This window comes from Panthera tigris, chromosome B4, assembly GCF_018350195.1.
Source record: "Panthera tigris isolate Pti1 chromosome B4, P.tigris_Pti1_mat1.1, whole genome shotgun sequence".
Taxonomy (NCBI): domain Eukaryota; kingdom Metazoa; phylum Chordata; class Mammalia; order Carnivora; family Felidae; genus Panthera; species Panthera tigris.
The window spans coordinates 132,084,392-132,111,950 of record NC_056666.1 but is presented as its reverse complement, the minus strand read 5'-3'; the positions used below and the strand labels follow the sequence as shown (position 1 = coordinate 132,111,950).

General features: G+C 51.1%; 1 protein-coding gene and 1 pseudogene across 1 annotated transcript in view; both read right to left on the bottom strand.

The window, feature by feature from the left end:
* Positions 1-10,057: 10,057 nt before the first annotated feature.
* The window catches only part of FAM83F (family with sequence similarity 83 member F), a 33,173-nt gene continuing 15,671 nt past the window's right edge, over positions 10,058-27,559 (bottom strand). The window contains 5 exon segments of the mRNA XM_007099188.3: positions 10,058-10,365; positions 17,004-17,627; positions 17,630-17,697; positions 20,463-20,584; positions 21,122-21,289. Of these exon segments, the coding sequence (XP_007099250.2) occupies positions 10,316-10,365; positions 17,004-17,627; positions 17,630-17,697; positions 20,463-20,584; positions 21,122-21,289 (1,032 nt within the window). The 3' untranslated portion in view covers positions 10,058-10,315.
* LOC102951760 lies at positions 19,642-20,210 on the bottom strand (annotated as a pseudogene).

The following is a 27,559-nucleotide window of genomic DNA, read 5'->3' as shown; positions in this document are numbered from 1 at the left end:
TATACTATTCTTAGAGCTCTATATGTGGTATTCTATACAGCTGGCTTTTTGCTGGAAGGGAAGGCAGATTTAATGAGTGATAGCTGCCTTGGATGGCTACCAAAAGTGCTCTAAGCCATTCCAAGCAACAGGCCTTCCTTTTTTCCCTTGAGAGATTGCTCTGTGATCCCTGAACACATTGCACTGGCCTGGACAAAATCCAATGCAACGGGAATTTCTGCGAACGATTCTGCAATGACCCACAAGCCTGGGGTGACATAGCCAGCTGGATCCGCTCCAGCTCCGATTTCTGTGGCACAGGAGAACCCCATCCACCCTTCTCACTGGCCTCTCATTGCTATGAGACATTTGGAAGTGTTTGTAAAACATTCTCCGCTTCTCCAAATGTATAACCATGGGAAGATCCCTGTAAAGGAACCTACTGACAGCTGATAATGCTCTCTGGAGCGGTGGGTGTGGCCAGAGCCAAGGCCAAGAGCAGTGGGGGAGGGGAATTTTCTAGAGGGTGCTGATTACAGAGGACATGCTCATAAGCATTTATTACATGTCTGGTAGCATTTATTGTGGAGCAAAGCCCTTGCGACAGACGCTGTGCCACTTCTAAATCGCCTCTCATTTCTTATGACCACACTTCCTGAAAAGCTCCTAGTGAAGCAGCAAGCACTGGACTCCTGTTTGCTGGCCAACATTAGACCCACAGGAGGTTCACAAGAGAACCAGGAGAAGTGGCTGTTAACAATAGCTACCCTTCCATGAACACTTGCTCGCTGTGTGCCAGACGCGGAACTGAGGGCTTTATGTGGATAGTGGCAGTTAATCTTCACAGCAACCTTGGTTATCCCCATTTTCCAGATAGGGAAACTGAGGCACCGAAGGGCTGACTAATTTGCCCCAGGTCACCACAGGTAATAACCCCACAGCTGAAACCAGACAGTCTGACTCCAATGAGTAAGCTCCTTTCCTCGCTGCTGTGTTGCCCCTGAGACAACACAGTGCAGCCGGGGAGACAACCAGCCTCCAAAGGAACAGTTGCCCTCATAGCCTTTCTTATGTCAACTCCATGCTCGGCTGCCCTACAGACTCTGGGAAAGAGTCAGCTTCTTCCTGGTTAACTTTTTGCCTCTGGTGGTCCTTCTTCTGCCTCCTGGTTGTGAACCGGCTCTCCTCCCACCCTCTTCAAAGCGGCCTCCTCTCTTCCTGCCCCCTTTTTCTTCTATTTTCCTTTTCTCAGCTTCTTAAATAATGACCTGAGGCCATCACCACCGGGGCCCCTTCCTTCTTTAAACCTGGCTTCGGGGCCCTAACTCTCTACCGACACTCCTTTCTCTAAGCTCATCTATGACCTCTTGTGGCCAAGATCCAAGAGACTTGCTCAGTTCTTGTTTCCATGGCTTCACCACTACGTTGTACTCAGAGAATCTTCTCTTGGCTTCCCAAAATAGCCAGCTTCCCTCCTACCTCTACAACTGTCCAGGCTCTTTTTCATACCACCTCTTTCTCTAAGCTCCTTCAAAGGAGTCTGTCTGCTCTTCTCTCCTTATGTTGCCTTCCGGGGGGGCGTGGGGGTGGGGGTGGGGAGCTGGGCCATTGTCCTGCCTTTACCTCTAGGACTGCAGATTTTCATCTCTGTCTCCAGCCTTCATTCTGCAGCCAGCTTGCTGCTCATCTTGTGCAAGTCACGTAAACTGAGTGTCCATTTCTTGCCTTCTGAAATGGATATATTGAATCAGATTCGACTCTACAATAATGAGAAAGCCTGGAGTTTTTAAGCACATACCATGCCAGGCGGGACCAGCTACATAATTTGTGGCCATACAAAATGGAAGGAGGGGGCTCCTTGTTCCAAAGCTATTAAGAATTTCAAGACAGCAACAGCAGAACATTAAACCAACATGGGACCCTTCAGCTTTTAAGTGTGGGGCCCTATGGGACTGCGGAGGTTGGCTGTCCGAGAAGCCAGCCCTAAGTGCCAGTCACTATTCTAACAATTTTATATGGGTTAACTCAATCAGTCCTCATAACAACCTTCAGAGGTGGAATCAGATAAGGAAACTAAGGCAAAGAGAGGTTAAATAACTGTCCAAGATCATGTTTTTTAATCGGAGCTGAGAAAAATACCCGTTGGTCGCTGTTGTTGTGAGTCACACAGTAAAGGATGGTTTCCTTCCCTGAGACCCTAAACGGCCACGCCTGTCCCTTCCTCTGTGATTTTGCTGCCCTGGATGCCCCTCCCTCCTTCAGTACCAAGGTCTACACTTCCTTCAAAGCTCAGTTCCAGTCCCCTCTCCCCTCTAAGTGGCTTCTGGAGCAGAGAACTCAGGCAATCTCTCCTCCCCCAGAGTCTCTAGGTACCCTGTGTAGAGTCAGAGCCACCCCTAGCCTGGTCATGGGACTATTTATAGCCTTCGGAGCACTCACTTGCCCACTGCTTACTGTCTTAAGGCTCACTGACGACCAGTTCTACAAGGCTAGAGAGAAAACTTCTTTAAATCTCTCTCCTCAACCTTATAACAGCTTATGATAGCCTGTCTCACCCACCAGGCTGGCAGGCCTTGAGGGCAAATACTATATCTGAATTTTCACTACATCTTTGATACTTCTAATTCTCTTGAAATAATTCTTTCTCAGCTCTGGACCTTTCCCTGGAACGCCCTACCTCATTCTTTCCTCTCCCATTCACTCACTCCTCAGGTATTGGCTTAGAGATCACTTCCTCCCCTAGGAAGCCTTTCCTGACCTCCACCCATGGATTAAGTGCCTCCTTTAGGCTTCCGCACCACCCTCCCATCCTTCTCCATTATAATGCTCTCCTCCCTGTGTCCATCTTCCCAATGAGGTTGTGAACACCTTGAGGGCAGAGACCAGGTCTGTCTTATTACATTGCCTTGTCACGCTAAGTTTGTTTGAACAAATGAATGAAGAAAAGTAAATATTAAATACGTGTTGGTTAAAACTCCAGGCTCTGTTATGGCTCTCAGCACAGGGCTGGGCACCTGATGGATGTTTACGTAAACTTACCAAATGGGTGAAAACCAACAACTCCAGAATTTCTGTGAAGAAGTAGGCTTGGTGGCAGCAATCTGGTTAAAGCAGCAATCTGGATGGTTCCTCTTTTTTTTTTAATTTTTTTTTTAACGTTTATTCATTTTTGAGAGACAGAGACAGAGCGTTAGCAGGGGAGGGACACAGAGAGAGGGAGACACAGAATCTGAAGCAGCCTCCCAGGCTCAGAGCTGTCAGCGCAGAGCCTGACTCTGGGCGTGAACTCACGAACTATGAGATCATGACCTGAGCTGTAGTCGGATGGCCAACCAACTGAGCCACCCAGGCACCCCTGGATGGTTCCTCTTGACAGAATAATGATAAAGGATCCCAGCTGTGACAGTGGGGAGTTAGCGTTAGGCAGAAAAGTGTCCTGGGTCAGGGGTTGGCAAACAAGGGCTTGCCAGCCAAATCTAGCCACTGCCTGTGTTTGCATAGCCCACGAGCTAAGAATGATTTTTGTATTTTTAAGTGATTGGAAAAATTAAAAGAATATCTTGTGACACATGAAAATCATATGAAATCCAAATTTCAGGGTCTAGAAAGTTTCATTGGAACATAGCCACGCCCACTCATTTACATACCAGCTGTGGTTGCTTTAGTGTTACAACAGCGATGGATACCACATGTCCACGAAGTCTAGAGTGTTTACTATCTGGCCATTTACAGAAAAAGTTTGCCCTCCCCCCCCATCTTACTTTTACCCCGAGGAGGAAAAGAAATGTGCTGCCCGCTGGCCACAAGGTGTCAGCATCTCACCACGGTGCTTTCAGACACATGGGCTCCTCTAAGGAACCACAGCCAGGACTACTGGTTCTGGGCCTCAGGCCCTCCCCTGCCCTTGAGCAACTCCCAGTCCCCCTGGGCAGCCAGCCTGGATGTAGTTGCAGAGGACTTGGCGTAAAAGCTGAAGAAAGTTAGGGAGGATCTGGAGCCCGTAGGGTATAGGACTGGCTTGGGAAGTCCAGTGGCTTGATACAGGTTGGCAGGCTTTTCTGGATGTGCTGTTTTTTTTATTTGGGGTTCTTTTTTGGTTTGGGTTTAATCTGTATTCTATAAATGAAGGAAATATCTGAACAAACTGATATTGTTTATTTTATCCGAAACTATCAAGAATAGTTGTGGGACTTTTTCACAACCACTTAAGACTGTGGCCCTCTTCCAAACTTGGAAACAACAAACCCACAGCGATGGGGTGGGGGTGGGTATGCACCGGGGAACATGGGGCCCTGCCAAGCAAAGCTGCTCACAAACAGCATCTCTGGCAGGGTTTCTCCACGTTTCTTTCAAAATCTGGGCCTTGAGGGACACCTGGGTGGCTCGGTTGGTTAAGGGTCCAACTTCAGCTCAGGTCATGACCTTGCGGTTTGTGACTTCGAGCCCTGCGTTGGGCTCTGTGCTGACAGCTCAGAGTCTGGAGCCTGCTTTGGATTCTGTGTCCCCTTCTCTCTGTGAGCTCACGCTCTGTGTCTGTCTCTATTTCTCTCTCTCAAAAATAAACACAAAAAAACCCCAAAAACCCAACCCTCAGCCTTGAAACTTCTTCCAGTTGACGGGAATTTAGCCCTGTGTGCCAACCACTCAATGTGAAAGCAGGCAGAGAATCCAGGAGAGAATGTCCTAAGAGGGAAATGATAAATCCCTCACTAGAACACACCGCCAGAAGCATGAGCTGGTAACTAAGCTTCCCTGAATGTTAGCCGCTGTGCTAAGTGCTTTACTCCCCTCGGCCTCTGGAAAGTGGCACCAAGATTATCCCCATTTTACACATAAGGAAACTGAAGTTCCAGGTGGGAGGCAGTTTGCTGGGTCATTTAGCTAGCACGTGGCAGAGTGGGGAATCCAGCGCCAAACTGTCCATCCTGAGGACTATCCTCCGGCCACCATATGCCTCAGCTAAGGTCAAAGCAAACGGCATGCGCCAAAACACAAGCTCTACCAGGGCCTTCCTTGCCCACCCTTCATCCTCAGGCCTATCTCACAGTCAATTGAAGGAACAAATGAATAAAGTCTTCCAAGTGCTGCAGTGAAGTGCCTCTCCTTGTCCAATCACCTAACTTCCAAGACCTTCCAGAAAGAGACGAGCCAGCTCTTCCAGCTGCCCTCAGGAAATATGAATCACAGGCCTGGTTCTGGGTTCTTAGCACAGGATGGCATGCGCTTCTCCCTTGCTTGTGCTCAGTGGACCGTGGCCACTGCAGGCACGCTGCCTCTTCTTGCGTTTTCCTCCTTCCTTCCTCTGGACTCCCCGTGCTCTTGCTGCTTCCTGTGGCAGGTCCTAGCTGGTCTCCTGTGACGTGGACGTCTGTTCCCGGAGTTGCTTTGTAGTGGCTGCAGACAATACCTAACTTCTAGCCACTTTACTGGATGAAAACTCGTCTCCAACTGGCTGTCACTTGGAGAAGCCATGTGCAGTAACATTGCTCTAGACGGGTCCACATAACCAGATTCTAGCCCTACCCATGACTTATTGGGTGGCTGGACAAATTTCTTCACCTCAAGGCCCTCACCTCCTCGTCCCGTCTTTGTGTTAGCAATTTGAAAGGAAGCATGCCGTCACCCCTGAGCCGCCAGAGGGGCCTGGAGACGCGGCCCACCCAGTCTGGAGCAACTGGGAGACGAAGACTGTCCACTGAGGACACATGCTGAAAGGAGAAGTCTTCCCTGAGGAAAAGATTTGTTTTCCACAGGAGCGTTTTGTGTTAGCAGGGGAGGGGCAGAGAGGGAAAGAGACACAGAATCAGAAGCAGGCTCCAGGCCCTGAGCTGTCAGCACAGAGCCAGACATAGGGCTCGAACCCACGAACCGTGAGATCATGACCTGAGTCAAAGTTGGGCGCTTAACCGACTGAGCCACCCAGGCGCCCCATGAAAGACGTAGCAGTTCCCAGGAAATTAGGTAGCAGAGAGCAGAATCCTGTTTGGCCTCCATGCACGGTCTCAGAATGTTGGTAACAAGACTGAAAGGGTCATGATCAATTCTGGAGCCTCTGACACCACCCACGTTGATTAGCCTGGCTTATTATCTGTATCAAGCGGCTGCCAAGTTTTCAATCATTTAACAATGAAGTAGATACTGTGGATACAACAGTGACCCAGACAGATGGACAGAACTACAACTACAACTACGACTTCTGGGTAGGCACCCCAAGGACAGAATGGGTACCTATCAGCTGCTGGCTGATCTAGCAATTGCTCAGCCTAAGAACACACTCACGCGTACACCTGCCAGCTTTCGGCCTTCTCTGGGGTGCATATGCTCTCAACCTTGGTCCGGCTCAGCTTGCTAAGCCTGGGGTGCTTGTTCTGCACCAAACCTCCTGCCACTGGAACAGCAGTGTGGACGATTACAGTGACAGCTGCTGGGCCCTCTGGGCAAGGAGGAACGACTGTGGCACACAGCCAGGTGATAAACTACACCCACCGTGCACGGCAGGGCTTGTTTGCTGCTAAGGGGGCTTTGCTGTTGTTTACTTGTGACGCTCCAGGTAAGCGGTTCCCACCTGGCCTGACTTGGAGAGCGTGGAAGTTTCTCTGCTGTCGGCCCTGGCTGCCTTTTGGGGGTGAGGACGCTGTTGGGCAAGCACACGGGAATGTCCAATGGTGCTTTTCCACGTAGGACTTGACTGACGCTAAAGGGAGGGGAACAGATTGGGAGGAAACCTTAACGGGGTGCTCTGTGGAGTGAGGCAGATGTGCGCACATAAACACACCTGTTCTAGGGAGCACAAGGCAGTGAGGAGCTAAGCAAGGTAACGGGAACAAAGATAGAAGATACATGTCGGTCACAGAAAGCAAAATCTTTGGCAAATGAACCCACCTCTCTGGGCCAAGGCGTTCTGGCAAACAAAGGCAACTGCTTTATAGGAGCATGCACACGAAAGCACGTCAGAGAAGCAGCCCGTTGGGCATTAAGGCCACCCAGAGCAGTCTTTCTCAACTGGGTGACTTCACCTCCTGGGGACAGTTGGCAACGTCAGGACACATTCTTGGTTGTCTCATGAGGAGAGGTGCTACTGGCATTTAGTACGTAGAAGCCAGGGGTGCTGTAAACATCCTGCAATGTGTCATTCTCCCAATGGAGAATTTTGTGGCTCTAAAGTGTCACCAGTTTGAAGGTGAGGAGCCCCGAGCTAGAGGAGCAGGCTTAGATCTGCATTTTAGGTGACATGGCAATCCCATGTACCCCCTCATCTGAAAAATGGGAACAAGGCCCGGGCTGCTCATCACACAACTTTGGGAAGCTCAAGCCCCAAACGCCCAAGAAAACGTTTTTGCAACAGGGCTCTTTCCCGAGCTCTTCTTAGTTTGAAGACTGCAGGTGACTGAAGCATCTGGCACAGTCACTGGCATATAGTAGGGGCTCAGTAAATTAAAAAGAAAATCATCATAGAAAAAAAAAAAAGGCCCACCTCCCCTCTCTGGACTGTTTTCTCCACTTTCAAGGGCACCTTTTTTGCCTCTTCTATTAAGTTCTACACAGGCAGAGGTAGTGTTGTTAGGAGAGGCTGTGTTGAAAGCACCCTTGAATGACCAGGGATAGGACTGACCATCCCCAGGGGACACATGGCACAGGAGACTGGGAAGTTTTGCCGACTCTCAAGGGGGAACCTTCAGCCCTGCGCAGGGGTCCTGTACTCCCCGCTCCCACGTGGCAGGATCCAGGTGGCAGCCGCCCCGGGGTCTCGGCCCTCAGCTGCCTCTGCTCATCAGAGGTCAGCGTGCCCAAGCAGCTGTGCCACTTGTTGGCACTCAGCCTACGGAAACTGGACGCAGAGTGGGCAACTTGGTGGTGGGGGGGTGTGGGAGGGCCCCATACCGAGAGCGCTGCTTCATCCCTGCCCCCTCCCGGAGGCCTTCCCTGTGACCGGGCCTGTGAATGCTGCAGCGTGGGTACCAAGGGCATGATCCACCCTTGAACTTATCATCCATCTGAGAATGCCAGATGTATCCTTGAGATGTGAGGAGAGAGGGAGAATACGTCGCCACGTGTGTGCAAGTGCTGGAGCAGACGGCAGATGCACTAAAAGCCAGAAGCCCAGAGGCAGAACGGAGAGTGGGCCGGGGCCTGGGCAGAGGAGCGAACACCAGGAGCCTCACTTTAGTGCTTCAAGATCCCCAGCAATCTTTGGACTGCTGTCTCGTTCCAAGGCCCTCACAGCCGGAGGGGCTCAGAGGCCATCTTGTCCAGACCTCCGAAGGGGAGGAGGAGACAGGCCGTGGTGGAGGCAGGTGTCCCGCCTCAGCCGCCAGCCCTCCGCCCACTATACGGCGGTGCTTCCTCATGCTCTCCCACCTCCGTGCCTATGAAGAAAGTGAGAAGATCCCGTCTTGGCACGTGGGGAAAATGAGGCAGAAAGGGCAGGCCGGGCTCGAGACTGCAGTGACTGGGAGCTTCCAGTGTGGATCCTCCACATGTCAGGCCTGGGAAAGAACAGGGCCCGCTTTGGGTCAGGAGAGGGGAAGGGGTGTCGTAGGCCAGCTTCTCTTGTGGGGGGCTGGGCACAGACAGGAAGCCCTTGGGAAGAGCCCTTAGGAGCTGGTCCCTTCCCCGGGCCTCCTGCCTTGTCGCCAGAGGCGTCTACTCTCCCCACCAAGGGCGATCTTGTCCCCCTACCACCACCCTCCACTCCCCCGGTTTCCTCTCTCCCTTCCTTCCCCTCCAGAACAAGCACGTGCCACATTGCCAGCACTTCCCAGGAAGTGTTTAATCCTCATAGAAGCTCAGGGAGGTGGGTTGGGGATCCCCTGCCCCCCCACCCAACACCCTAGAAGCTAGCCTCAAGATAGAGAGGAGCCCCTGGGAACCAGGCTCACCTTTCCTTTCCCTGTTCCCCCCCCTCCTACCACGAGAGGCCAGGCTCTCCAACAACTGCACTGGGCCATCCCACCTCCTGCTTTGCCTCAGTGCCCCCAGTGCCCTCCCTCAAGCCAGCATCTGGGCTCCTCCCCCAGGTGCTGCTGGTGCCCCAGGGTTTTTGCAGAAGGAAAGACACAAAGACAAGAGTTTGGTTCAGAAGAGGCTGAAAGAGGCCACCTGAGGGCGCTTCCACTGGGCGATGCGGGCCCCTCCGCCCCCCCCTGTGGCTAGGGCCCCCCAGCAGTCGGCTCTCAGAGCCTGAAGTTTGGCAATTTCTCTGTTGTCCATTCCAGAAATCTCTCCTCAGACCCCATCAGTCACACAAGTGGGGAGGGGGCAATGTGCGACTTTAGGCTGCTGTCCCTGGCCAATGTTGTGGCAATGAGGGGAGGCTAAGGCTCCTAAATGCAGCCTGTCCTTTGGCAGGAGACGAAGGCCGGTCTTTGGCTGGAATGTAACTGGAGCAGGCACACTGGCTGGTGAAGGGGGCTGAGGGCTATCTCAGGGGTGGGGGAAAGGACAAATGCTCTCGTCTGCAGGGCTCAACCTCCCATACTGCTTGAGCCTTCCACTCCCAACCAAGCTCTCTCTCCCTGCCCTGGGCTGCAAATCAAGGCACATTAAAGGGAAGCAGCAGCCCCAGCTAAAGGCACTAGGAGAATCCCCGTACGTGCTTGCAGCAGGCAATAGCCAAGGAGGTCTGGACCACTGGCGCGGAGACTGCTAAGACAGTGGGGAGGGAGGCGAAGGAGACTTCAGTACAAGAGCCCTCTGAATGGCAGAGTCAGATCCTGGCACTGGCTGAGGAGAGGCCTTCCCCTCATTTCACTCTGGGTCTAGTACGGGAGCCTTGCAGGAACCAGGCTGGGAAGGTGACAGCGGCCGGCGCCCTGGCTGCCCTAGCTGCCCCTTCCACCCTGAGTTCAGAGACTTGGGGAAGACTGGCTCCCTGGCTCAGAGCCCCATCCTCTTCCCTCATATCCCACCAAGCCTCTTGGGGGACCAGAAGCACCAGGAAGCCCGGGAAAGGAGAAGTTAGGGGGCTGGGGCTGCCCTGGAGACCCTATCGCATTGGGCTCACCCCATCTGGGGACCTGCAGGGCAAGGCTGGCCCAGTGGAGGGAGGGGGTCTGGCATAAAGGAGAGCAGACATTAGTCAAGCTTCCACTTCATGTAAACAAGAAGGAGTGACCCCTGCCCGGCGGCGACAGTCTCACGGCGGTGGCGTGTGATTGTCTTGATGTGCTGCCGACTCTCACATCTGGGATTGAGGGTCCCTGAGGCCAGGATGGAGGCTGTTGGGCAGGAAGCAAGTAAGGGTCCGAAGTGCAAACTGGCGCAAGGTTTGACCTGTATTCTCCATAGGACAGGGCTGGGGCATCCACAGGTCCTGCCCACTGCTGGCCTGTGTGGCTCAGGAGATCACGCAATTGCTGGCCTTGGAAGGACTGGGATTCGTTTTGCCTGCAGAGACAAGGGACACAGGCGAAGGAGGACGTTAAGTGAAGCGCTCAGCAGACTCGCCTCCCACTCCTCTCCTGTGCACAGCTCAAGCCTCAAATTTGGGGGCTGGGGTCACTGTCTCCCTGCCAAGCTGCTGATCTGGAGTCAGTAGGGCCCCCCCTACCCCCAGGAAAGCAAAAGGAAAGGTTCTCCCGGTCTGGTCGTCTCAGCTAGATTGTCACTGATTGGGATATCAAAGGGACCTGCCATCTCCTGACCTCAGCGGTGGGGGCGGGGGAAGGATCCAGAACCCTAATCCACAGCTACAGTCAATGACTTAAAAGTCTCTCCAAGAGGCAGTTTGCCAGAAGCTAATACTGTATGCAGCCTCACAGCTCACAAAGCACAACCAGTCGTTCTCTCAGGTAATCCCGCCTGGGCGGCTGCACTTGGAGAAGGTAGCATTAGCCCTGTCTTACAGCGAGGGACGGGGGCCACCAGCTCCCGGAGTCAGTGAGCGCCGGCAGCCGCCACAGCCCTCCACATCCAGCGTCAGCTCCTGCCACTGAGCAGGCGTCCCGGGAAGGGGCCACCAGGGTCAGCAGGCTGACTGAGAGCCAGGTACCGTGGCACAGACCACACGTTCAGGGGGGTGGTTTTGAGAACAGAGGATAAGGGAGCGCACTTCACCGAGGGGAAAGGGGGAGAGAACGCTGTTTTTCTCCTGGCCAGAGAAGCCCGTTTCTCCCAGCCCCCTTCCAGCCATTTTTGCTTCCTTTACAATCCCAAGCAGAGAGGCCTGGGGCTCCTTTGGCTGGATCCCTGCTGTGGGAGCTGCGGGGGAAGCAGGGAGCTGGGAGGCAGCCCTGGCCTCCGAGGTGGCCTCTGTCCTCAGGGGCGCTGGCTGTCTTCCTCCCAGGTGGGAGCTGCTGAGTTATTTCCTGCCGGTCCCTCTCTACACTGCGAGGGTCACCTCCCCTGCATTCACACCACCTTCCCAGATCACTCCAGCTGTGAATTTAATTAAGGTGGCGGCTGCCTCCTCTCTGGGCCATTAGCAAGGGAGACACTGAACAGGTTCGACTGCAGCAACCCACCCCCCCCCGCCCCCCCCCCCGCCCCCAGGCTAACCACCACCTGGTCTGTGTGGACTGGACTCACTCCTCAGGACTTGCTACAGGTCCTGCCTGGCCTCCTTGGGGACCAAGCCTGAGGCGTTTAAGGCTTAGAGGAGGAGGGAGGGGAGCAGGACGACTGTGCCACCCCCTCCCTGAGGGCTCCAAGGGTCAAGGAGCATGGGTCATCTTCCGAGCCAGGCCGTGTCTGATGCAGCTCTGCCCAAGTGATTACTGCTGCTGTCCCGCAGTCCCCTTGCTGCGGCAATGGACACAGCCATCCCGGCTTCCTCTCTGCAGTGGCTTGTTTTATGTGCTTGGCCTACTGAGCAGATGCTGAGTTCCTCCCCTGAGGCAGCAGCATTTTAGAGGCAGGTAAGTGGATCGATCCCTGCATCAGGAAGCAGGGGCACGAGTATGGCTTAGAGGAGCCTGCTTCCTAAGACTGAGCTCTGCCCCTGCTCCTGCCCTCCTGCTCAGAGAAGCCGGGAGCGGCAGGGCCGACAGCCCAAGTTTGCCTGGGTGTGCTTCCCACTCGTTCCAGAAAGCTGACAGATGCCTGCAGAGGTTCTTTGGACACAGGATTCATCCGCATGCCTCGGACAGAGAAATTGGTTTGAGGGCGAATTCTCTGTGTTCCGTCATTCCTTCAGTGTCATTCCTTCAGTGTCATTCCTTCAGTGCCCATTGACTAAGAGCCCACCATGTGCAGGTGTTCGGCGAGACTGGGGAGAATCAGACCTGCTCAGCTTCACAGGGAAGAAAACATGAACGGCCATGGGCAGTCCAAAGGGAAGGTCAAACTTCAAAGGGAGATAACACTGTAGTAAGACTGAAAGTAGGTGTGGGGGAGGAGGAGGCACCTGGGCACCAGCCAAGGACCCGTGGGCTCTACCTCCCTATGGGTTTCAGGACTTCATATTCCCCTTTTCTGGAAGATTCATCTTCTGGATGTCCACACAGCTGTCTCCCTCCCTTCATTCAAGTCTCTGTTCAAATACCCCTTTGTCCCTTTGTCCGAGAGGCCTTCCCAATGACCCTTTATGAAAGGGTCATTGCCCTCCTCTGCCCCTCTCTTTCTAGTACGGTATTCACTCCGTAAGGGCAGGGACTTTGCTTGTTTTGTTCACTGTTGTACCAGGAACTTAGAGCAGTGCTTGGCACACAGCAGACATTGCGTAGATATGTACTTGTTGAGTAAAATGTATGACCAGGCAGCGGCAAGCTACTTAAAGGTTCAGACCAATACTAACAATAATAGCGGCATCAATAGATACTGACCGGGTGAGGTACATGCCCTCACTCACCTAGATGGTGATGAAAGCCCTGGCTAGGCCCAAGAGAACCCGGAGGGGCATAGGGATTATGGCATATGCCGGTGAGAATAAGGATGCTTGCCTCTTTTCCAGAACTGAGCAGGATCAGTTCCTCGAAGGATGCTCACCTGGCTCCCCTCACCTTGCTGTGTGGTTGGGGCCCCGGCTGGTAACCAAGCTTGGGTTTATCAAATCAGACCTTCAGCAGGAGCTGGGGCATGACCCATGCGCCTCAAGAGTGACACTGAATTCTGAAACTCTGTCTTCATAAGACAGCTCTTGAGTAGACTTATCCTGGAACTGGAGGCCCACAGGCCCCTTATGGAGCTCGGAACCCCAGAAGCACTTTCCCAACCTTCTATCTTGGACAGGGGCCCAGATTTCCCAGAGAGATATCTGAGACCTCCAGCTCCTGGAGGCGACACAGAAGAGCCTGAAGTCCCAAATCCAGGAGCCCAGCAGCCACAGCACTAGGAACCAGACCACATTGCCAGCTATGGTGGCTCACCCATGCATGAATCACGGGAATCGAGGAGAGTTCTAGAAATGCAACTGTTGCTGCAGTCACCTCAGAGAACTCTGGGAAAAGCGCGGGCAAGAGGACTTTGGAAGTTGGTGACCTAGAGGCACTCTGGGCTGTAAATGGCCACTCTCTTCTTCCTCTCCACTGGTGGGATACCAGGGGGACAATCCATTGTGTAAGAAGCCTCTGGCCCCTTCCAAAACATCTTTAAAGATGTAGGGAAATGGCACTAACCCTAACTTTCCAGAGATAACCAGGATGCTTTGTGCAAGGCCCTGGGAGGCAAGAGATCACAATGCCCTTTCTCACTGCATGACCATGGACATAGAGGCTTGCCTCTCTGCACCTCCTGTCTGTGAAACGATGTCATCAGCAGGATGGTTGTGAATTCTGTGTGAAGGCACTTAGCATGTATCCACCCAGCATCTGCTCAGGGAACGTCTGTGCCTTTCTTCCCTTAACCATGGTCAAGAGTGTTGGCCATTTCCCAATGATCTTCCTGGAGGGGCTGGGAGTGGCCCCAGGACATCACCTGGAACTTCTTCTCCTAGGCTGGTAGCCTCATGAGAGCAGGGCTTTGTCCAAGTGTCATCATAATCTGCTGCTCTGGGGACTCCCCACATGGACCCAGGACACTTGTTTAAAATGCAGATTCCTGAGCCCAGGCCAGTGGTAGACTCCTATGTTGTCGTTGTTGTTGTTTTTGAGAGACAGACAGAGCATTAGTGGGGAGGGACACAGATAGAGGGAGACACAGAATCTGAAGAAGGCTCCAGGTGCTGAGCTGTCAGCACAGAGCCTGAAGTGGGGCTCAAACTTGTGAACCATGAAATCATGACCTGAGCCGAAGTTGGATTCTCAACCGACTGAGCCACCCAGGTACCCCTCCTCACTGGGTTTTAATAAGGCTCTCCAGTGAATGCTGCTCCCTGAGATTGGGATCTCTGCCCAGAGGGCCTGTCCCAAGCTCCTGGATGGACACTGGTGGCAGGCTTGGGAAAAGGTGCTAAGTGCATCCAGCACAGAAACAAGGTCTCAGCTGAGAGAAAAACCAGAAGGAAAAGCAGTTTAGCTTCCACCAGTAGAGGGCACAATGAGCCTTCTCACCATGAGGCAAGGGGGTGGGGGCTGCAACCCCATGTACCCCCCCACCTGGATCCCCAGACCTAAAGGAAGGAATTTCCAAAGGTTCTCCCAAGGGCCACACTTGGGCTTGCAAACATTTGCATGCTGTTTGACAACTATATACTTCACCAAGCAATTTTACAGGCTGCCAGCACTTAGCTTTCTATTTTTCTCTTCCACCCACCCTGTCCATCAGCTCAGGCTCTCCCTTGACAAGAGGGTGGCAGGGAGAGAGCAGACAGAATCAGGAGCTCAAAGGGACCTCAGAAACCCTCCCTGGCTTAACTCCTCCTCTTCTCGAACAGGAAACCGCCCCAGGGAGGGGAAAGGATATGTCCAGGGCATGGGGAGCAAAGTACTGGGAGCTGAGATCCCACATTGATATCTATTCTGATGATGTTCTGCATGTTCACTGTAGGAAAAGGATCCTTTCCTTAGATGAGGGCCCTAAGCTAAAGTGATTCCCCTCCAGGTGACGTTCCGAGAGTACTGAAATTACTAGTCCCAACCTTGGGGGCCCCATGCCGTCAGGAACACCACCCTCCGGCGCACAGAGTCCTAGTGACTTAGCTTCTGCCTGAGACGAGGCACTAGGACAGTCCAGATGCAGCCAAACATTTGGGAGGCTGGAGGCCAATAAAAGGGCCTTTGGGGAGAGGAGTCCGGCTTCTCGCCTCTGCCTTTGAGGGAAGCAAGCAGCAGGGAGAGGAAAGGTCTCATTAGCAACCTGAATTTCAGGCCCTTGGGAACTGGATACTCAGCCAGGTGGGCAGAGGCTGGGCTGCGGGAGGCCAGTCTGGATTTCTTCTGAAGGATAGAGAAGGACCGGCGTGATCCTCCGGGCATCCCTGGGGCCTTCCTGACCATGTGCCGTGTGTCGGGCACTCAGGAGAGGACCTTCCCCAGGGTGCACTTGCACGTGCTCGGCTGGCTCCCGGGCACCGCGTGCAAACACTCAGAGGGCAGCAGCAGTGACCATCTAAGTCTCCAAGCAGGGGAACTGGCTGCTGAGACTTAGGAAAGGCAGCAGGGAGGAAACGCAACGGGCCTTGCGTTTCTATGGAAACGGCACCTCAGGGTGAGGGGCTGAAGGGAGAGGAAGCTTCAGCTTCACTTCCAGCTTCACCTCCAGTTAGGACTTGGGAAATGGCCCTTTTGTGCTGGGCTTGCCCCTCCTTCTCCCTTCCCTGCCAGGTGTTCACCATGGCAACCCTCCCTCTAAACAAGAGGTGCAAAGCAGCAAAGCATCTGGTGTTGGGGCGCCGGGGAGCCCAGGAGGGAATGGGATGGGGGGGCAGCCACCCCTCCCTGACAGGACACGGGCCCTGGCCTGGGTTTGAGTCCTGGCCCCACTACCACTTACTGTGCCCTGGGACACCTAATTCACCTGTCCGAGCTTCCGCCAGCCCCCTCTGTGGTTGTTGTGAGGGCCAAGTGAGAGGGAAAGCATCTAGCGAAGGGCCTGGCACACGCGGGTGCCCCATAAATGCTTCCCAGCCAAGTGGAAGTATGGCACTGGCGTTCCTGCTGTGCCCCAAATTTGTAGTGACTCCCGGGCCTGTCTTAACTTTAAGAACCACAGACTGAGTGTCAGTTTCTGTAGCAGGGCGGGGGAATCAGCAGAGGGGAAGACAGCTGTGACTCTTACACTGAAGCCACAAACAGGTCAAAGCTGGGGGTGCGGGGGCACAGGAGTCCTGGAGGCACTCGGGCCGCCCAGGGCAAGGTCCCACCATCAGCTACCTGGCCAGGTGGGAGGCCAGGCTCACTGCTGCAGTGAGAAATCCCGGCCACAGGAGAAATCCCAACACGGAGCCCCCTTCGACTCAAAGACGCTGCCACGAGAAAAGGTACCAGCAGCGGTCCCGGCTGTCACCACCAGCCTCTGGAAAGGCCATACCGGAGACTGCTCTGGAGAAAGATAAAGGCCCAGACCTCTAGGGATCCCAGAGAGACACTGCCAGCAGGAACGATCTCTCCCAAATGCAAGCAGCATGGCAAACACCACTAATCAAATAAGCACAGGGAAGAACCAAGTCAAACTGTTTAAAACAGAAAGGAGGAAAGTGGGTCAGAGCATTGGTGGGGCACAGGGAGGGCGGGTGTGTCTGCCCAGGTTGGATCGTGAGGACAGGTGATCTGGCAAGGAACACATTTTCGAGAACGAGTCCTAGACTCAGAGGCAGAGGTCAGGCGTGGGTCAGGCCACTCAGCTGCGTCGTGCCTGCTTCTTCCCTGACAGAGGAGAAAGTTGCCGAGCCTTCAGTACTAGAAACGCCGGCTCTCAGACTACTCCACGTGCGGCACTGCTCTGAGCACTTTGTCCTCAGAACGGCTGAGCGAGGCAGGTGCCCTCCCGGCTTTTAGACAAGAGGACGTGACCCCGGCCCGTGGTGGTAGGCTCGCCATCACAAGGCAGAGAAAGGCCAGGGCCGGGTGGGAACTGAGGACCGTCTTGGCCTCAGAGCTCCCGCTCTCTGCATACAGCAAGCTGCCTTTCCGCAGATGGGAGGCGCCGCTCCCGGACGAGGCCCGGAGGCCCGGGAGCACCGGGCACAGGGCAGAGGGCAGAGGGCTCACCTGAGATGTCAGCGCTGGAGCCCTCGTTGGACTTCTTCCCCGGCACAAACTCCACTTCCGCAAAGGTCTCGGTGGAGAGGGAGCCGGCTGTGCCATTGGGTGCCGCGGGCCTCTTGGCCCGGCGACTGAAGAACCTGTTGCTAAAGCGCTTGCCCTCCTTGGCCGGAGTGGCCTCCCCGTTGGCGGCTTCTCCCTTGCCGTTTCGGACAAGCGCCTCGCGGGGTTTGGGCTTCGGGTCCGTGTGCAGGTGGGAGATCGCCCTGCCGTCCTTCCGAATCAGCTCTCCAGAGGGAACGGGCTCCACGGGGGGCAGCACCTGCTCCAGCGTGACCAGGTCACTCAGGAAGCTCTCCAGGCGCCGGGCCGCCTCGCCGCCTCTGCTGCCCTCCTCCTGCCCCTCGGGGTCGCCCCTGGCATCCTGCTGCTGCCGGGCGGCCCAGCGCATCATCTCGCCCGGCGGATGGCGGCTGCCTACCACCAGGGCGTACTTGGGGTTGATCAGCTTGCGAGCCACGGTGGAGGAGTAGTTGGGGCCGAGCCTCCCGGCACCTCCCGCCAGGCTCAGCTCCTGGTACAAGTTCACCTCCTCAGAGATGGCATACAGCTCCCGGAACTCCAAGTCAAAGGCTCCACGTTCTGCCCTGTCAGGAGGAGGAGAAGGTTCCTGTCCACGTAGGAGGAGCTCCAGGTGAACCTGGGAACGTGGGGACAGAAAAACACGACATGTGGGCCCAGCCCGTGGCCTCGCCCTGCCAGCAGCCCCTTGGCAGTCCCTGTCAACACCCCACTGCCCCTGCCCCAACCTGATCTACCGCTGAGGCCAGATGCCTTGCTGGCCGGTGGGAGACAGCTCCTGGCCTTCTCGCTGGGGTGCTCTCCCTCTACCGACCCACATCCTTCCTCCCTCTTTTCCAGGTCTTGGCCTCAAATGCAGAAAGCAGGCAAGGGCATGGGAAGTCAGGCCTGGATTCCAACCTGGTTTCTTTTTTTTTTTTCCTAGATACATATTATTTATTTAATCATTTAATTATTTAATTACCTATCTATCTATTTATATTTTAAAGTTTATATCCAAGTTAGTTAGCATATAGTGCAATAATGATTTCAGGAGATTTCTGTGATTCACCCCCTACGTATAACACCCAGTACTCATCCCAACAAGTGTCCTTAATGCCCCTTACCCATTTAGCCCATTCCCCCCGCATACAACCCTCCAGCAACCCTCAGTTTTTTCTCTATATTTAAGAGTCTCTTGGGCGCCTGGGTGGCTCAGTCGGTTGAGCGCCCGACTTCAGCTCAGGTCACGATCTCGCGGTCTGTGAGTTCGAGCCCCGCGTCGGGCTCTGGCTGATGGCTCAGAGCCTGGAGCCTGCTTCCGATTCTGTGTCTCCCTCTCTCTCTGCCCCTCCCCCGTTCATGCTCTGTCTCTCTCTGTCTCAAAAATAAACGTTAAAAAAAAAAATTAAAAAAAAAAAAAGAGTCTCTTATGTTTTATCCCCCTCCCTGTTTTTATATTCTTTTTGCTTACCTTCCCTTATGTTTATCTGTTTTGTATCTTAAATTCCACGTATGAGTGAAGTCGTATATTTGTCTTTTTCTCACTAATTTTGCTTAGCATAATACCCTCTAGTTCCATCTACATAGTTGCAAATGGCAAGATTTCATTCTTTTTGATTGCTGAGTAATATTCCATTGTATATATATACACACCACATCTTCTTTATCTACTCATCTGTCGATGGACTTTTGGGCTCTTTCCATACTTGGCTATTGTCGATAGGGCTGCTATAAATATTGGGGTGCACCTGCCCCTTTGAAACCACACAACTGTATCCCTTGGATAAATACCTAACAGTGCAATTGCTGGGTCATAGGGTAGTTCTATCTTTAACTTTTTTGAGGAATCTCCATACTGTTTTCCAGGGTGGCTACACCAGTTTGCATTCCCACCAACCTGGTTTGTACCCTTGTATGCCTTGTAACGTGGGGCTCATAGGACATACAGTCACAAAGGTACTGTGAGGCTCAGTGTGATACCATGTAGAAAACATTTAGTTCAGTCCCTGGCACACACATTTTAATAAGTGATAATGGAGCTGCTGCTATTGTTAATATCATTCCAATAATTCCATTATTGGCTCCTTTCTAGGTTTTTAGAGCACTTAATGTCTGCAAACCACTACACTTTAACCATGTAAGAGGACTTACGACATTTGTTGATTGTTTCCTGTGCCCAGGTCTCTTTCCTCACCCAGATTTTAGTACACTTGGAGGGCAAAGACTGCTGAGATATAGTCTCTCGTGTTCCTGGTAATTTATTTCTGAATCAGAATTTGGGAGACATTGCCTCCACACCATACCCTTACCTTTTTTTTTTTTGGCATGTGAAAAAAAAAAAAAAACATTTTTTTAATGTTTATGTATTTTTGAGAGAGAGAGAGAGAGAGAGAGCAGGGGAGGGGCAGAGAGAGAGGGAGACACAGAATTAGAAGAACTCCAGGCTCTGAGCTGTCACACAGAGCCTGATGTGGGCTTGAACTCACGAGTGGTGAGATCATGACCTGAGCCATAGTCAGACGCTCAACCAACTGAGCCACCCAGGTACCCCCTGTGAAAATTTATTATTGTCCTGTTTTCACTAGCAGGACTTACGATCTGGTCTTTCCTACTTGCCTTTGTATAAAGGCCAAAAGAGAGACAGTGGCTACTTTGACGACCTTAAAGTGAACACCAGGAAGGTCACCGACAGCATGACCTTTGTGACCAAATCCAGCAACCAGAACCTCATCGTTTTCCTCAATAAAATTCAAACAACTACCACTGGGCACAAAGGCTGTGATTTTTTTTTTTTTTTTTTTTTTTTTTTTTTTTTGCCATTCTTGACCAAATGGACCCTGACATACTTCCTGATGGCAGAATTTGGCTACTTGGCTTCAACCCTTACTTTTCCCAGTACGATTCCCTTTACGTGGGAAGCACCTGCAAAGGCTTGGCCTTCAGGGCTGTGCCCAAGTGGGCTTCTTTGTCCTGTTCACAATGTCACTTCTGATCTCCATTGGTGGCTATGGAGCTTTCTGGCAGAATGCAGACTGCAATGTTTACCCATCCTGCTGGTACCACGGGCCTGGGCAAAAGAGACCACACCCTCACATTTCTTTCCCAGATCTGGTCCATTCTGCTTCCTACTTGTCCCAACAACTAGCCTCAAAATGCAACCCGTTGCTGTGGACCATGAAAGGCAGACCGTTCTTGATGCCCAGTAAGAGTTGACCCTCTTTTTGGAATAATCCGGTATCCAGAAATTTTGAAGGAAGGGACTGGCCAGGAGGCTCTTGTCATTAGATCAGACAATATGTCTTAAACCCATGTCTATGGAGACTCCAGCCCAGTCTTCCACATTGTATATTTGTTACACAAAAAAAGACCTCCTGGATCATTCTCTGTCTTGGCCCAACTCACCTGTAAGATCCAGTGGCTACTTTTTCACCATCTACCATTAGGAACTTTGATGACAGGGTCCCCTTGACCTTCCCCATGGGCATGTAGAAGCCAACACCTGTCACAGAGCGGACACGGATGTTCTGTTGAGAAGAGAAAGGCACTGTCATTCAGGCTGGGGGCCTCTGAGGTTTTGTGTGGGCAGAGAAAGAACCCTCTTGTTCATGGAACCCTGCCTATTGACTCCTGTCTATACTAGACTCTACTTTCTACAGCCTTAGAACTGGAACCCCATTTGAAGAGCAGGAGGAAGTTAGCAAATTTTGCTTTGAATATGGATGAGCCCAGAGTAGTTCCTTCCTGTTCCAAAAGCTCCCCAGAAGAGAATCACAGTCCTAGCTTTGACCCTGACAGTGACTCTGCAGCGTGAGCTCCCCAGCACTGGGCCAGAGCTGCCTCTTTAGCCTCAACTGTCTTGAGATAAAATTTAAGCTGGGCATATAATTTAGGGTTATCAATTCACAGGGCAAGGCTTTAGACAGAAAGAAAGGGTTGAGGTCTTGATGTTCATCTGTGTCCCTGAACTGGGGAAGAGGTAGAGGAAGAGAGAGAGGCAGTCTCTATCTCACCTCCTGCCCTTCCTCCCCACCCTTCACCCTTACCCCCATGGTACAACTTACCCGAATACGGTAGTCAGCAAGCTCCAGGCCCTGACACATCTCCAGGAAAAACTTTACGCCTGCCTCATCCAGGATGATATACACCGGGACCCGGCGCTTAGACGCAGCATCCACGATGTCTTGGAAGATATCACCATCAGTGAAGAGGTCCATGACCACAGCAATGACCTGGATGTGGAAGGGCACTGGTGAGGCACGTGGTGACTCCACAACTACAGGGATACAGTGTGGCCCAGAGAGGACCAGCGGGGCCTGGGTAACTGGTGGCCAAGAGTCAAATACCCCATCTGCACCACTCCTGGGTTCTCCACGTCCCTACCCATCTCTGAGCACGTCTGAGCCCGGAGATGGGCCCTCTGCTCTGAGAAATGCCTGGGGGTCCAGGCTGTGCTACTTGTACTTCTCCCTGGACAAATCTCCACCATCCCACCCTGGGCATTCTCCGGCAGCTTTTCTGAAGCCAGATCAGGGCAATCTAGGAGGCTGAGGAGAGATGGTCCTAGTGACCTAGGGAAACAAGTAGGCGGAAGAAGACGAGGTCACTGAGAGGCACGGGATGGACTGTAGATCTTTTCACACCCACCTCCTTGCAGGCCTGGTTTGTTTTGATCTCCCTATAGCTGTGCGAAGTTCTATGTTCCCCTTGGTGCAGACCCAGGCAGGGCTCCAGGTAGCTCAAACTCCCCTGGCCTCCAAGTGGCCAGGTCATGCGACACGACCCTCGAGTCAAGGTCACAGCCCAGGACTCTTGGTTTCTAAAAGCTAGTCCTGGAAAGTGAGGCTTTCTGTGGCCCGAGGCAGAACTGCCTTTCTAACCTTAGCTTCCTCCATTTTCCTATGCAAACCTTTCTCCGCACCAGCTGCGGGGTTTTCTTGCTGGCCCCAAGCACTGTGTGTGTGAAGCAGGGGAAAGGGCATGCTTTGGGGTCAAGAGATCTGGTTATAACAACTTCCTATATTTGTGACCCGAGCAAGTCACTTAACCTTGGTGAGCCTCTGTTTCCTCATCTGCAAAGTGGGGATACCCTGTACCCTGTACTTTACGCATTTGCCATGGAGATTAGAGATGACATCCATGAAGCATCGAACACAGTGCCTGGTATGTAGTAAGTCCTAAATAAATGGTAATCACTGTATGGTTGAGGGAGGCTGTCAGTCATAATCGAAAGCCCCAACTCTGAAGTCACACAGAACAGGCCTAGTGCACCACCTCCACCACTGACTTATCAGTGCCCCAGCTAAATACTAGCACCTGCCTCTAAGGCTTGTTGTGAGGGCTTAGGGAGATGAACCATGAGAGCACTGAGCACAGTACTGGCCCATGGTAAGCTCAATGAGTAGTACCTTTCATCCCACCACCTTCACAGGCACTCTACCATTACCTCTGCCTCTAGAGACCATCCCCCCGTCCCCATCACACCATTCACACAATATTATTTAAGACTATTCTCAGCTCCTACATTTCATACTCAATCATCCATGTCAGTTAACATTTACTGAGCTTCACAGGCAGAGGGAGGATCCAAAGACAAATTATAATCCCTAACTTCAAGGGTTAATCCCCTCGAATGATAAGACGTTTGCACAAAATAACTAAAACATGAGGCGAAATGAGATAAATGCCTTAAGAGATGTACAAATGACATGTGATGTGAGTTCAAGGTTGGTGGGGCTAAGGGAGAAGGAGGGGTGGAGGGAGGCAGGGAAGGAAAGAGATTGCATGATTACTTCTAGCCAAGGGAGAAGAAAGGCTTCATCAAGGAGGCTGAGACCCGAAGAATGGGCAGCCTCGGAAACAATGAGAAATGAACCGGGAGGAAAACCAAGCAGGCAAGTGGGCAGAGCTGCCGTGCATGGGTACGCAGGTTGTGCACTGCACATGCGCTCTGGGCTGACAGAGTGAGTGGAAGATGTGCCTGCCTGAGGAAGGGACGCCTTTTCCTAATCTGCACAAGACTTCCATGTGGGCCAGCAGAAGCCTACAAAGTGGGCATTTCAGGCAAAAAACACAGCATAAACAAAGGCACTGAGGACAGAGACTAACATCACTGAACACTTTCAATGTGCTGTGCACAGTTCCAGATGCTTTAGGTAAATTTAATTTTTTTTTTTACATTTATTCATTTTTGAGAGACAGAGAGAGAGCACAAAAACAGGGGAGGGGCAGAGAGAGAGGGAGACACAGAATCTGAAGCAGGCTCCAGGCTCTGAGCTGTTAGCACCAAGCTCGACGCCGGGCTCGAACTCACAAACGGGGAGATCATGACCTGAGCCGAAGTTGGACGTCCAACTGACTGAGCCACCCAGGCGCCCCTAGGTAAATTAAAAAAAAATTTTTTTCTTTAATGTTTACTTACTTTTGAGAGACAGAGCATGAGTGGGGAGGGGCAGGGAGAGAGGGAAACACAGAATCCAAAGCAGGCTCCAGCTCTCAGCTGTCAGCAAGCACAGAGCCCAACGTGGGGCTCGAACCCATGGACCGTGAGATCATGCCCTGAACCAAAGTTGGACGCTTAACCCAGCCACTCAGTCGCCTCTCTTCAAGTAAATTTTCTAATTTGATCCTCACAATGAGGAGGACTGTTCTCATTTTACAGATGAGGAAGAAAATGCAAAGGGGCTAAATAATGTGCCGAAGGTCATACAGTTAGCACGTAGCAGAACAGGGATTTGAACTCAAGTCTCTCTGACTCCAGAGTCTTCCCTTCACTGCATCATACAGGCTTTATAGAGATGGGACAGCTGTAAAGTGTTTTAGAGACATCACATCAAAAGCTGGTTCTTTAAAAATACCAAATAAGAGAGACAAACTTCTGACAAGCTGACAAAAACAGGAAATGCAAATAAAATCTGAGTGAAGAAAGAGAAATAACTATACCAATATTTACTTTTTAAGAAGTCGTACTGTTTAAGAAATAGTAAAAAATGGTAAAAAGAATATTAGGACTATTTATACTGTGATGAATTTGAAAATGAAGGTGACATGGTTAATTCGTTAAAAGCAAATTAAACATAATACAGCACAATCCAGTAAGCTTTATCCTAGAGATGTAAGGAGGATTCAACATCAGATAATCTGTTGTTTTAATTTATAACATCCATGGGGTCGAGGAGGGAAATCACATATTAATAGTTTTTTTTAATAGTTTTTTAAAAAGTATTTGATAACATGAGATCCCTGCTTGTGAATAAAATTCTCAAAAAAACCAAGCATAGAAGAAGGGACCTTCCTTCACTTGATAGAGGCTATCTACAAAAAAGCCACATGAGATGTGCTGAACAGAAAAACTTTAGATACATTCCCTTTAAGTCTCAAGAACATCAATAATACTGTCACCACTGCTGTGGAGAAAAAAGTATTGGAGGTGCTGACTAATGCAATATGATGGAAGGAAGGACAGAAGGAAGGAAGGAAGGAAGGAAGGAGAGGAAGAGAGGAAGAAGAGACAGAAGGATTAGAAGACACAAAACTACCAGCATGTGGAGATGATATTTTTACAGAAAACCCAGTAAAATGCAGAGGAACACTATTAGAATTAACAGGAGAATTTAACAAGATTTCCAGATACAAGAAAAACTTACAAAGACCAATAGCATTCTTCTGCTACAGTGTCATTCAACTAAAAAAAGGAGAGGGGAGGGGAAAATAAGACCAAAAGTGCAGTTTAGGGCATGTGGTCGGTCAGTTAAGCATCTGACAGTTATGCATCTGACTTCGGCTCAGGTCATGATGACCTCAGGTTTGTGAGTTTGAGCGCCGCATCAGGCTCACTGCTGTGAGTGCAGAGCCTGCTTCGGATCCTCTCTCTCCCTCTCTCTCTGTCCCTCTCCCTTCCCCACTCACTCTCTCTCTCAAAAACAAATAAACATTAAAAAAAGAAATTTAGAAAATTCTATTCAAGGATATTTAAAAATGTGAATAAATGAAGAGATAAAATTGTGTTCATGGATAATATGATTCAATGTTTGAAAAATCTAATTCTCCCCATATTAATAAAATCCAACGCAATTCCAGTGAAAGTCCAGTAAGTATTTTTGAAGAACTCAAATACTTCTACGATGCAGGAAGGCTAAAGATCTACAATAGCAAGGTCAATTTTGAAAAGAAAATCTAGAAGGGACACTTCTACTACCAGATAGTAAGACATACTGCTGAGCCATAGTAATAAGCATCGAGGTGCTGAGGCAGGAAGGAACTAGAAAACAAACTAATGGAACAGAACTGAGAGACCAGAAACAATTATGTGTTGTAAACATATAAAACTTTAAGTCTGATAGAGGTGGAATCGCAATTCAGTGTCGAGAAAGGATGTTGCTACGCAGATGTTATTGGGAAATTGGCTTACTATGGAGAGAAAAAGTGTATCCCTGCCTTACGCTATATATAAAGGTGAATTTCAGCTATGCTAAATACCTAAATGGGAAAGATAAAGCCAATAAAGGAATTGATAAGATAGGTAAGAGTATTTCTTTTTAAGTTTTATTTAAGTAATCTCTACACCCAACATGGGGCTCAAATTCACAACCCCAAGATCAAGAGTCGCATGCTCTTCTGACTGAGACAGCCAGGCTCCCCAAGAGTACTTCTTAAGAGTCTAAAAGCACAAGTCAAAAGGCAAATGAAATTTAAAAAATAATGCATTTGACAAATTAGGATTTTCTATTCATAGGAGAATGCTGTAGACAAAGGTAACTGGCTGGTGACAGGGAAAAGATACTGCAATGTTTATGATCAAAAGGAATTAATACTCTACAAGGGATCCCTGCAAATCAGCAAGAAAAAGACAAGGAACTATTTAGAAAAATGGGCAAAGGGTAGGAACAGGCAATTCCTAGAGGAGATACTTGAATGGCTAATAAGTATATAAAAAGAAAGAGACCTCATTAGTAATCAGAGAAAAATTCAAATTAAAGCAAAGAGATGAGAGAGGGAGAGAGAGATACGGCTTTACAACTATAAGATTAACTAAAAATGAGAAATCTGGATAATCCTAAATGTTGGTATGTGAGGAAAGGGGAAGCTTCATGCACTGCTGGTGGGAGGGGACCTGGGTGCAGCTATTCCCTAGAGCAGTGGGCAGAGCTTGGTGGATTTAAGGAAAATTTAAGTGGTGCATAACTCGAGTCAGCAATGCCACTCTTGGATCTCTTGGATCTGTGCAACACTCTATAAAGGGCAGGAACAAAAGTATTCACTGCAGCTTTCTTTGGGATAGCAAGGAGTTGGCCACAGCTTCGATGTCCATCTCCAGAAGAATGGGTAAGGAAAATGTGAGGAATGTACATCGCGGAGTACTAGGTAGCCGACAGAGGCAACATACTAGTTCCAGTGCAGAATCTGGATAGTTCTTTTGGAAATGGATAATTTGATTTAAGATGTCAGAGGATGAGATCTACAGCCTAATACCAACTATATAAATAAAAGTACACTACACAAAATAACACTGCATATGTTTTATATATATATATATATATATATATATATATATATATATATATATATATATATATAAACTTTATTTATTATTGAGAGACAGAGCCTGAGCATGGGAGGGGCAGAGAGGAGGAGGAGACACAGAATGTGAAGCAGGCTCCAGGCTCTGAACTGTCAGCACAGAGCCCGATGCAGGGCTTGAACTCACGAACTGCGAGATCACGACCTGAGCTGAAGTCGGACGGTTAACCAACTGAGCCACCCAGGCTCCCCAAGGCTGCATATGTTTTTCAAGGATACAGACATGTGCAGGGACGTATTCTGAGCACATTAGAGTGGCTATCAGTGCAGGGGAAGGAATGAGGGAGAAAATAAAAACAGGAAGGGACTTTCTGTGGATTGATGATGGCAGCTCTGTACTGAAGGTCCAAAACACACACACACACACACACACACACACACACACCAGTTGGCCCAGAGCAGTTCAGAATGGTGAGTATAACAGGGTTGGGCTGGATCATGGAGGGTTTGAACTGGACGCTTCAGGCTCTGCTGCATCAGAACACGCTTCCCCCCATCTTGCAGGGCTTCTGATACCTTACGTCCCAAGTGCCATCTGAGGCCAGAGGCCGTTGCTCATTTCCAAGCTGTGCACAGTGTCCAGCTCAGAGGCAACCCTCAATGTATCGCTGGGGAGCGCTTGACTGGCTCTAAGGTGCTTCGGGATTCACACTCTTGCTTTCCTTTCGTAATTGCAAAAGCAAGCAGGGAGCTGGAAGCCCTCATGGCAACCCACCCCCACCTAGTGGAGGCTGTGATGTGAACGGACCACCATTCCCGAGGCCCCCCCCCCCCCCCCCCCCCCCCCCCCCCCCCCCCCCCCCCCCCCGCTTTCAGGAGGCTTGGTCTGCGGCACCCTGGTGAGAGCCAGCCATCTGTGTCACTACCAATTAAACAGTGAAATATCTGTAGTGGGAAGAGAAATCAATTGCTCTCTGACTTCC